The following is a 12,295-nucleotide window of genomic DNA, read 5'->3' on the forward strand; positions in this document are numbered from 1 at the left end:
ATTTAAGTATAATTAGTGTGTTCTGGAAGGAAATCAAATGTGTTTCTGTGGGCATTCACATTTTCTTTTTTGTGAATTTTCCAAGCTTTCTACAATAGCCATACATTCTGCAATATTTACAGTCTGTAACTTATTATCTCTAGTTGACAACAAACATGGGTCTTTGTTTCTTAAATTGTAAATGTCTTTAACCTATAAAAATTAGTCATGCAGTTTACAAATCTGCTTAAGAAACAGAACGTTTTTTAACTTGTTTTGAACCAATTTTTTTAATGTTCCTGTGCAATTAATGCTTTTTACTTTAAACATATGCAGTTAAAGCATCAGTTCACATTTTAGGCACTCATTTCAGTATTTTCTTCCTGCTTACATTAGAACAAAAGCAAATGTTGGGTTCTAAGGAATCTTTTCCATGTGTATGTATTTGTATCCTTTCTTGTTCTGCTTGTGATCTTGTGATGAAGACTTCTATACTAAGCTTGGTTTAGATTTTTTGTTTTGCTTTTTTTTTTTTTTTTTCCATTTAATTGCGCAGTGTTCTGAAAGTTGGATTGGTTCATTTTTCACTTTCTAGTTAGGTGTGAAGACATTTTCTTCTTTCATTTCCCCCATGCTGATTGAGTGTTTTCCTGTACCATAGTAACTACATTGATTACTAAATCAGAATTCATTTAGCTCACCACTTCTCTTGAATGTGATTGACCTACTTGAAAAATATTAATACCTTTAACTTTTGGAAACTATTAGTCTTCATAAACTACCCCAAAGCCACTAAAATGAAACAACATTGTGTGCTTATGTAAGTATTATCTAATGGCATTTTCTTTATCTCTTGAGAATTATTTCAATTACAGATACTTGTAGAGATTTTCTAAAACTTTTTGGGTCTTTCAGTGAAGTGAAGACGTACGATCCTTCTGGTGACTCCACACTTCCAACCTGTTCTAAAAAACGCAAAATAGAACAGGTAGATAAAGAGGATGAAATTACTGAAAAGAAAGCAAAAAAAGCCAAGATTAAAGTTAAAGGTTAGTTTGAATTTTTTTTAACACAACTTATACTCATTTCTTTAGAACTGTGGATTTTGTGAGTCTTACAAGTACATGCCATTGCACTTTATTATAAAACTGCTCGTTGAACGCTAATGGTGTTTTAATAATGCCATGATGTTCTCTGGGAATAGTTATGATATTGTTAAATTTATCAGACTTCACAGAGGAAATGTGAGAAGTTTAGTCAAATTAGGTATTTTACTAAGAGTACCAAAACTTGAGTTTCTACTACATGAACTATTTTGAGAATTAAGAGAAAAAAGGAATGTGTTTTCTAAATTGGTTGTTGAAAATTTTTTGTTTTATAGTTATATGGAATTGATGGTACAGTGATTTTCTTCATTGTTTCTGTTATCTGGAGTGGACTAGAAGGAACACATACTGGTAGCCTGCCGTCATAGTTACAATATCCAGTAGGTGCTCACCAGTTAACTAGGCTGTCTTGTGAAGCTGATAAGCAGGGGCCCCATTATTAGTTAAACCTGGGTTTCTTGAACACCTACTAGCAAGTCTAGCAAAAGAGTAAAGCATTAACACAATGATTGCTTTAACTTGGTTTCTAAGTAGCTTAGTGGTCAAAAGTGTATGTTCTACAAATGTGGATAGTATACTTGATAGAGAAGTAATTTATTTAACTTTTATGCTTCTTTTTATTGAAAAGTAAGGAGATCCCTAAACCCATTAGTAGCATTTGAGGCACCAAACTCTGTCTTTTGTATCCTCAATTGTGTATCCAATAAGCTTTTCCGATTTATCTGTCAATTTTTCATCCCACAATTTCCTCCCTCTTTTTTTTTTTGCCCCCCACAAGACAGAGTCTTGCTCTGTCACCCAGGCTGGAGTGCAGTGGCGTGATCTCAGCTGACTGCAACCTCCGCCCCCTGGGTTCAAGTGATTCTCCTGCCTCATCCTCCTGAATAGCTAGGATTACAGGCATGTGCCACCAGGCCCGGCTAACTTTTTTTGTATTTTTATTAGAGACAGGATTTCACCACGTTGGACAGGCTGGTCTTGATCTCCTGACCTCAAGTGATCCTCCCGCCTCAGCCTCCCAAAGTGCTGAGATTACAGGTGTGAGCCACTGCACCCAGCTGGTCACTGAATGTCTAATGATAGCTACGTGTTGAGTCCTTATTGTAATGTGTGCTAAGCATTATACTTTGTACTTTCTATGCATCATCTTTTTAAGTCTCGGTAACAATCTAGTAAGATAAGACATTCTTAAGTTTTATAGATGAGGATATGTAGTTTTACCAGGGGTAAATACAATTTTTCAGGGTTGTAGAGAGTAGACTAAACCCAGGCCTTCTGACTTCAGAGTGCAAGCTCTTAACCATTTCTAATATAATTGACTCTCTTCCCAATAATGATTGGAGATCAGATGACCGTTGTTTTAATCCTGATTTTTATACATGATTTCATGCTCGTGAGAAAATTGCCTGAGCTCTATCTGTATCATTTGTTAAAGTTAGTCGTAGGCCTTGGAGAACCTTCCCAATTATAAAATAAACAAAACAAACATTGGGTAGTTGATGAGAATGACAGAAAAAAACCTAGGACTCAAACGTTTTTGGAAAGAGTGAGATCTGATATAGTGTTAATTTGTTGTGCCTTTACACTTACTCTATTCAGTTGAAGAAGAGGAAGAAGAAGAAAAAGTGGCAGAAGAAGAAGAAACATCTGTGAAGAAGAAGAAGAAAAAGGGTAAAAAGAAACACATTAAGGAAGAACCACTTTCTGAGGAAGAACCATGTACCAGCACAGCAATTGCTGTATGTTTGTTTTTAATTATCGATGTTCACTTGGAGGGGCCAGTTCTCCACATTTCAATCTATTTTCTATATCAGAAATGAGCAGGCATTTTAAAAAATGGTTTTCATTGATGGGGAGGTAAAAGTGAAATGGCTTTGTTGTATTTACATTATAAAAGGCCATTTCCCAAATCTAGAATTTATTACTAAAAATTGAGTTTGCATTGAGAGGAAGAGTATGATTTGCTGAAACTTACTTTTATAGGTGGGGTTTTTATATTTTCAATTTTAATCTTTTCCCTGAATTTGTTTTCAAGGGAAACAGATTGATTTTGCATTTTATGAAGAAAAGTGATTAGTCACCCATACAATTACAGCTCTTTCAAAGCATTCTTGTTGGCTATTTTCAGAGTCCAGAGAAAAAGAAGAAAAAGAAAAAAAAAAGAGATAACGAGGATTAACAGAAAGGAATTACAAGTGTATCACCTGGACACATCATGCTTAAGATTCAACTGGGAGCATACCAGGGATGCTCTCTAACATAACCAAGGGAAGGTTCAGTAAAACAAAGTGATTTATCATCTATAACTTCAAACCTATTTGTGTCTTGACATCAACTCTGTTAACCTTATGTCATCATTTCTTAGAGTCTTTGATATACAAATAAAATTTTCTTTGTATTTTAAGACAATTTTGTGATCTCTTTATATCTTGAGTAGAGAATCTTTGGCTCCTTCTATAGTTTGCCATGTGATGATTATTGTTTTGATAATTATAACTGAAAAGTGAGAGTTTTTTTGAAATTTGACCTTTTGGAAGGCAGTGACTAAGTGGACCAATTCAAGAACCCTACTCTAATGTGTTTCTTTTGCCTTTTTGGACTACTTTTTATTTTCCACCTATTGTCTTTCTACCTCTCTTTATTTAAATATTGTTTCTTGTTCAAATTTTAAAATTAGGTGAGCAAAACATTTTAGTATCTGTTCAGAAGGGTGGGAGATAGTATCCCTACCTTTATTGTTTGCAATTGTAAAAGGCACACCGAAATAATTCTTAATACCCTGATTTGTTTTTAAAGTAGTCAACCTGAAGTGACTTTTTTAAAGGTTGTACAAAGTGATCATAAAGAATGGAGAATAGAGGAAAAAAAAATAAGAAAAAAGAAAGTGCCAGTGGGAATGAGGTATAAAAAAGTAGGACAGTAGAATGCCAAAGAGAAATCTTTATTTCTGAGTGGTAGTGTTTAAAGCCTGGTAGACCTTATAGTCATGAGAGTCATGAGTTTTATAGCACTGTTACGTATTGCCAGTTTGTATATGTCATAGGCATCTTACTAAAGCCCAATTCAGTAAACGCTGTTGGTGGGTGGAAACTAGAATGACTATGGCTTTTGAGTTCCACCTTTGCTTTTCAAGTCAACAGCCCCTCTTTGGTTTTCTCATTTCTAAATCACAGATAATGGTCAATTTTATCTCTCCCAATTGATTTGTAGAAAATGAAATGACATAAACTTTCAGAGATGTTACTAGGCTTCAAATTTAATTTGCTTGAAATAAATATTGATAAAATACATGCAGCCATCCCTAGACAAAATTACATAATAAAGCTGGTTATCTTGTTCCCAGGAGAGCATTGTCATTTTTGCATCACCCACTTGTACCGCAGATACATTCCTAATTTAGGACAAAACGGACTTAGTTTATGACTGACTTTTGATGAAAATGGCCTAACCACCTACCCAGATGTACAGTCAAAAGGTTTACATGCGAAACAAGATAGGTTTTTGAGAAACCTAAATAATAAACTTCTAGTTATTTGAATAATCTTCTGCAGGCCCAGAGAAAGCATAGTTAAATCCTGCAGCAACCACCTGTCATAAGGGCTGAAGGCTTAACTGTTTAAAACACTAACCAAAAGGTAGGTTCTTATTCTTCTTGGTACTATTGAAGCACTTCTGATGAAGAGCCTTGTGAACTTAGTTTGAAATCGGAAACTCGGGTGAGTTTTATATACCTAGTTTTGATTAGTAAATTTGAAGAATTTCTGTGGCTGCACCACAAAACTCTGCTGAAAACCTACTGATTCTCCATTTCCCTTCAAAAATGGAAATTTCTATTTTCCAGTTTGAGCTCCTGTGTCTGTCCATTGCCTTCTGGCTCCTCAGCAAGATTACACGGCCCTTGAGTGAGCTGTCCTCTCTCCTCCAACTTCAGTGCTGTCCCAGGGCTCTTTTAGAAAAAGATTTGTTTGCTGCCCTTGATGGGTTCTCTGATCCATCTGTTGCTTCTCTGTGACCATTTTCAGACTTGGCTCAGGCTCATCCTTTATCCCAGCTGTACCCCTTAGAATAACATGGAGTAGGGCCAAATGTCTCAAACCCTAACTAGTGTGCATAGGAAGTATCTAGAGACCTTGCTTGATAAAATGTAAATCTGATGCTCTATTAGTGCCGCCACAGCAGAAAAAAAAAATGCAGGTCTGGGTTGGAGCCCAAGATGTCCTCATTTTTCACAAGCTCAGGTGGTGCTAGATGAGGGTCCATGTGCATGGTAGCAAAGTACTAGGATAAATTACTTAAACTCTCAGAACCTGTTTGCTTATCTGAAACTGGATTTCTCTGAGAATTATGTGAGATAATGCTTGTGAACAAGTTTATGTGGTAGTCAAGACTTAACCCTTAGCTACTTGGGAGGCTGAAGCAGGAGGATTGCTTGAGTCCAGGAGGTTGGGGCTGCAGTGAGCCATGGTCACACCACAGCACTCCAGTCTGGGTGACAGAGCCAGACTCTGTCTCTTAAAAAAAATTTAGCCAGGCGCGGTGTCTCATGCCTGTAATCCCAGCACTTCGGGAGGCTGAGGTGGGCTGATCACGAGGTCAGGAGATCAAGACATCCTGGCTAACACGGTGAAACCCCGTCTCTACTAAAAATACAAAAAAAAATTAGCCGGGCGAGGTGGCGTGCGCCCGTAGTCCCAGCTACTCGGGAGGTTGAGGCAGGAGAATGGCGTGAATCCGGGAGGTGGAGCTTGCAGTGAGCCGAGATGGTGCCACTGCACTCCAGCCTGGGTGACAGAGCGAAACTCAGTCTCAAAAAAAAAAAAAAAAAAAAATTTTAAAGAAGTGCAGTTGATTCTTGAACAATAAAGGACTAGGGGGCCTGACCCCTGCACAGCTGAAAATTTTGCATATGACTTATGATTCCCCCAAAACTTAACTGCTAACAGCCTACTATTGACCAGAAGCCTCACCAATAACAAAGCCAAAACACATTATGTGTGTTATGTATTATTTACTGTATTCTTACAGTAAGCTAGAGAAAAAAGTGTTGTTATTAAGTGGAAGTGGGTGATCATAAAGATCTTCATACTTGTTTTCATGTTGAGTGGGCTAAGAAGAAGAGGTGTTAGTCATGCTATCTCGGGTGGCAGAGGCGGAAGAAAATCTGTTATGTGTCAAGGATCAACTGTAAATTAGAATGGTGGTTCCTTAAAACACCTGGAGGTTGAAAGAGTAAGTGTCTGATTTAGTGGGTATAGGGTAGAGCCCAAGAATTTCCATTTGTTACAGATTCCAGTTGATAGTTGGGGGACAGTACCTGGACCACTGTACTACAAGGACTCCCTTTTACCTTGCCTAGCCCTATACTTCTCCAAACTAAAACCTAACTTGATGGTCAAGAAATCAGGCCTGCCCATTTTGTCCACATGAAAAGCACCAGAAAACCAGCGTCAGGCCTGAGTTGTGCTGTTGCACTGTAGGTAATTGAGCACCCTAGAGGGCTAGACAGTCAGATCAATGCTCTTCCTACATAGAAAACGCAAGCTTGAATGGGTACAAGAAATAATCACTAGCATTGTTTCCTGGCCATAAGAATTTGCTCTTGAAGGAACAAACTTAATTGCTGATACTGCAAGTGTTCTATGTATATTTAGTATTAAATAAAAGGGAAAAAACTTAGTCTTTTTGTTTCTTTTTTTGAAACCGAGTTTTGCTTTTGTTGCCCAGGCTGGAGTGCAATGGCGCAATCTCGGCTCACTGCAACCTCTGCCTCCCGGGTTCAAGCAATTCTCCTGCCTCAGCCTCCCGAGTAGCTGGGATTACAGGCATGCACCACCAGGCCTGGCTAATTTTGTATTTTTAGGACAGATGGGGTTTCACCATGTTGGTCAGGCTGGTCTCAAACTCCTTACGTCAGGTGATCCACCCGCCTCAGCCTCCCAAAGTGCTGGGATTACAGCTGTGAGCCACCGTGCCTGGCCCCATTGTGTTGTTTATTAAAGTTTGTGAGAACAATACCAGAATTAACGCACCACAAAACATACAGCAAAAAGTGTACATGCAATGCAAAATCATCTGAAAAATGTCAGAAGATAAATTCATGCCCTATTCCTGACATTGTGCATGTGGCTGAGCATTGCTTAGTCTTGCTTTAATTAGCTAAAATTCTAAGGAGTCTGATATGACTAGTTGAAAGAAAATTATCAATTTAGCATCAAATTTTTATTTATACTAGACTCACGATATCTTCATATCCAAGTGTCTTCTATTTAGTATTTTTGAGTGCTTCCAAATTTTTTTTTGTAGGCTGCAGTGAATGCCTTTGAACATTTATCTATCTTCATGTATTTGCATTTCCATAGGATAATTTTTAGATGTAGAATTACTATGTCAAAGGGGATATAAGTAAAATTATGTCAGTTTGCCTCCAAAAGAATGTCGTAATTTACACTCCAATAGCATTAAAAGAAAGCTCATATGTCAGGAACCGTCTCATAATCATCTTTTTATTAGCATCTATTCCAGTCCCCTGCTCACTAGCGATTTTTCATATAGTAGTAAACAATGTTTTAAAATATTAATTTGAACTTAGTGGCTTTAAACCTGGATAATTTTCCTCTCACAATTCTGTGGTCCATGATGTACAAGAAGATTCCATTTATCAGTACAGCATTGAAATCATCTTCAAGATTATATACTCCCACCTAGCCTTGTGCTGCTAACCCAAAGGGTATTTGTGTAAATAGAGAAATATTTATTTTTTTTAAAGATGGGGGTCTCACTATGTTGCCCTGATCTTGAAATCCTGGCCTCAAGTGATCCTTCTACCTCAGCCTCTGGAGTAGCTGGGACTACATGCACAAGCCACTGCACCCAGCTGTTGGAGCATTTTAGTAGCCTGAAGATAACTGGAATCTTGTCATTGGAAAAAATAAATAGTTTGAGTCTAGCAGTGAGTTGTGCTTGCTACCCCTGTGGAGACAGATTGGAGTAGCAGCTCACTGGAGGTTTCTCACGAAGCCTGGGGACCCAAGGCTGGTACTTGCTACTTTGATTTAAACCAAGCCCCCAAACCTGGCAAGCCACCAAGCAGTAGCTAGCTTTGGAAGTGGCTGCCTGGAAATTCCTGGCCTACAGTGTTGAGACAAAGGGCCCCTAGTACTCAGCTGGTCATGACATCCATTTGCATACCAACTCCTATGTCACAGCAGCAAATGCAGCCTTCAAAGTTGGAAGGTAAACTGTTACTAGGATAGCTGTGAATGTATCCTGTATAAAAGGAACCAAAGCTGAACAAACTCATAAAAACTACAGCCCTTGATTACTCAAGGTGTCACAATACTTGAGAGCTAATGGCTGTAAATGAGACAACATGGAGCATGACATCACATTCGTCAAAAATTTGATCTGTTGTCAGGGGAATAGAAGGTTTTAGAGTTAAAAGGAATCCAGGAAATCGCCTATATACAATGAAGACTCAGACCCAGAGAGACCTTTATACATGCACCCAGCGTGCTGGTGTATTCCAAAGACATTAGGCCTGTCTTTTCTCTTAGAAAACAATTTCTTTTTCTTTTTCTTTTGTTTTTTTTTTTTTGTTTGTTTATTTGTTTGTTTTTGTTTTTTTTGAGAAGGAGTTTCACTCTTATTGCCCAGGCTGGAGTGCAATGGTGCGATCTCGGCTCACCACAACCTCCGCCTCCCAGGTTCAAGCGATTCTCCAGCCTCAGCCTCCCTAGTAGCTGGTATTACAGGCATGTGCCACCACGCCCGGCTAATTTTGTATTTTTAGTAGAGAAGGGGTTTCTCCGTGTTGGTCAGGCTGGTCTCAAACTCCCGACCTCTGGTGATCCGCCCACCTCAGCCTCCCAAAGTTCTGGGATTACAGGCATGAGCCACCGCGCCTAGCCAAAAGCAATTTCTTTTATTGAAAGTTTACACATTTAATTCAGCTTTTAGGTTGGTCTTTTAGGTTTCAGTTTACAGAAAAAGCATCATAGGAAACAATCAGATCCAAAATGTGCAACGTTAAAGTCAAATAATTAAGAACACAGGGAAGAGAGCCAGCCGAGGTGACCCACGCCTGTAATTCCAACACTTTGGGAGGCTGAGGCGGGCGGATCACTTGGGGTCGGAGTTCAAGACCAGCCTGGCCAACATGGCAAAACCCCATCTCTACTAAAAATACAAAAATTAGCCAGGCATTGTGGCACACGCCTGTAATCCCAGCTACTTGGGAGGCTAAGGCAGAAGAATTGCTTGAACCCGGGAAGCGAAGGTTGCAGTGAGCCGAGATCACACCACTGCACTCCAGCCTGGGTGACACAGTGAGACTCCATCTCAAAAAAAAAAAAAAGTGTGGGAGAAGGGCAGGCCTAGTGGCTCACGCCTGTAATCCCAGCACTACTTTGGGAGGCCAAGGTGGGCAGATCACTTGAGACCAGGAGCTCCAGACCAGCCTGGGCAACATGGCGAAACCCCTTCTATACAAAAAAAAATACAAAAGTTAACCAGCCATTGTAGTGTGCGTCTGTAGTCCCAGCTACTTGGAAGGCTGAGGTGGGAGGATCACCTGAGACCAGGAAGTTCAAGGCTGCGGTGAGCCGAGATTGCGCCACTGCACTCCATCCTGGGTGAAAAGGCAAGACCCTGTCTTAAAAAAATAATAATAATAAATTTTTTTAAAAAAGGTGCAGGGATTTCATTGTGATTGCTTGTTAGGAATTACATTCTGAGAATTGAGGGTGGGATGGGGGATAAGGGACTACTGGTTTCATTATATCTTAGTAGCAGTTGTCTCAGTCTCTAAACGATGTGTATGGATTGCTTAGATTTGAAAACTGTTTTTAAAAAATTATTCTTAAACATGGGTATGAGGAAGAGGGGCTGTTTAGATCAGAGGTGGGCAAAGGACAGCCTGAGGTTCAGATCCAGCCCACGGCCTGTTTTTGCAAGTAAAGTTTTATTGGAACACAGCCGTGCCCATTCCTTTAAGCTGTCTGTGTCTGTACTGTTCATGGCTATATGCTCCAACAGCACAATTAGGTATTAAAAAGGACTATGGCCTGCAAAACCTGAAATATTTACTGTCTAATCCTTTACTGGAAAAATTTTCTGACCACTGTTTTGGATTAAAAGGCACTTAAAGGGTCAAATGCAATGTGTAAACCTTGATTTATCCTGATTTCAAAACATGAAAGGTATAAAAGATATTCTGGGAACAGTTAGGGAAGTTCTAATATAAACTGGATATTACATGACTTTAGGGAGTTATAATTACTTTTAGATGTGATTAGGCTACTGGGGTTATGTAGGATAATGTCCTTAGTTTTCTTTTGGTTTTTTTTTGAGATGGAGTCTCACTCTGTCGCCCAGGCTAGAGTGCAGTGGTACGACCTTGGCTCACTACAACCTCAGCCTCCTGAGTAGCCAGGATTACAGGCGTGCGCCACCATGCCCTAATTTTTGTATTTTTACTAGTGACAGGGTTTCACCATGTTGGTCAGGCTGGTCTCAAACTCCTGACCTCGTGATCCGCCCTCCTCAGCCTCCGAAAGTGCTGGGATTACATCCGTGAGCCACTGTGCTGGCCGTCCTTAGGTTTTTTTTTTTTTTTTTTTTTTTTTTGAGATGCAGTTTCACTTTTGTTGCCCAGGCTGGAGTGCAATGACGCCATCTCAGCTCTCCGCAACCTTCGTTTCCCGGGTTCAAGCAATTCTCCTGCCTCAGCCTCCCGAGTAGCTGGGACTACAGGTGCCCCCCACAACACCCAGCTAATTTTGTATTTTTTTAGTAGACACAGGGTTTCTCCATGTTGGTCAGGCTGGTCTCGAACTCCCGGCCTCAGGTAATCCACCCACCGTGGCCTCCCAGAGTGCTGGGATTACAGGCATGAGCCACTGCGCCCGGCCTGTCCTTAGTTTTTAAAGATGCAAGCTGTTGGGAAGAAGTATCCTGATGTCTATAATTTGTTTTGCAGTGCTTCAGCAGAGATTATGAATATAAATAGATGAAGCAAATACAGCAAAATGTTCACAGTTGTTGAAATATGTGGTGTGGGTATATGAATGATCATCATACTATTTTCTCCCTTTTTATTCCTGAATGCTTGAAATGATCATAAAGTCTTATTTTTTAAAGCAGAAACATGCTATTTATTTTGCTTTAATTCTGAGTTCTTTCTCTCTGAAAACTTCCAAGATCCTTGCAAAGTTCTTGCCAGCAAGTATTTGGGACACCCACTATGGGCCAGGCACTTGCGAGCAGGGAGAACTCAAGGAGAAAGATGCAGGAGTTGCTGACCTCAGAGAATTCACAAAGTGAACCTCAGACCTCAAACACTCCTGATGAGGAAGGCATGTTCTCACTGAAATAAATAACTGAGGAAGGGGGAATGTGGGGAAGCAGCAGTTAGAGATCGCCATAGAAGATTAGAATTATGGAAATTAGGAAGACAGAAGCTGTGAAGTCGAATTTGAGTTTATGAAACAGAAATCATTCCTCTCCCTTTCTCTACTAACCACCAAATACTACACATCTGAAGAAAGTAGAAAACAGCAGAAAGAGCTGAATGGGGTGACACTTGCCTATAGTTTCAGCTACTCAGGAGGGTGAGGCCGGAGGGTCATTTGTGCCCAGGAGTTCGCGTCTAGCCTGGGCAACATAGCAAAACCCTGTCTCTGGAAAACAAAAAAAAGCAGCAAAGCCCACCCCTTGGCAGATAATAGAGTTGGGATCTCCCCACCCCAAAACTGGCCTTCCACATCCTTTAAGCTTTGGCAATTTAGTACTCACCTGGAGAGCTCTTCTGTGCCACAGAAGTATAAGGAGGCAGTCATGTGCCTTCTCAGGGCCTCATAAAACTGCCTCTTAACCTGAGCCAAGAAGCAGGGAGGGCTTGGTTTCTAGCAAGGGTAAATGTGCCTGACTCCAGGAAAAGAATCAGTCAGACAACAAATACATCTATTTATAGCCTAAAATCTGCTGGGCCAGCAACATGCTAATAACCAGCTGGGCATGATGGAGAGGCCACAAGCTAACTGTCAGGATGGGAAGAGCCCTGCACTACTGGTCAGAGAAAATATACATGAAAGTGCTGCATAAGCCACATGGCACTATTTAAAATATCCTTGCTGTTATAATCTGATTTCACTGCTTACTAGTTCATGTCCTTAGACAAGTCAACCTTGCCCTTTCAGGCTCAGTTTCTTCAG

General features: G+C 40.0%; 1 protein-coding gene across 10 annotated transcripts in view; it reads left to right on the plus strand.

Moving 5' to 3' along the window:
• Positions 1-3,489, plus strand: part of NOP58 (NOP58 ribonucleoprotein) — a 36,020-nt gene extending 32,531 nt beyond the window's left edge. For 6 of the 10 annotated variants that reach the window (XM_077956423.1, XM_077956419.1, XM_077956420.1 and 3 more), the window contains 4 exons: positions 895-1,028; positions 2,031-2,123; positions 2,685-2,824; positions 3,214-3,489. In XM_077956423.1, the coding sequence (XP_077812549.1) occupies positions 895-1,028; positions 2,031-2,123; positions 2,685-2,824; positions 3,214-3,264 (418 nt within the window). In that variant the 3' untranslated portion in view covers positions 3,265-3,489. The remainder of the gene's footprint in view (positions 1-894; positions 1,029-2,030; positions 2,124-2,684; positions 2,825-3,213) is intronic. The other 4 variants (XM_077956426.1, XM_077956425.1, XM_015110637.3 and 1 more) reach the window with 2 other exon arrangements.
• Positions 3,490-12,295: the final 8,806 nt, after the last annotated feature.

This window comes from Macaca mulatta, chromosome 12 (genome assembly GCF_049350105.2).
Source record: "Macaca mulatta isolate MMU2019108-1 chromosome 12, T2T-MMU8v2.0, whole genome shotgun sequence".
NCBI lineage: Eukaryota > Metazoa > Chordata > Mammalia > Primates > Cercopithecidae > Macaca > Macaca mulatta.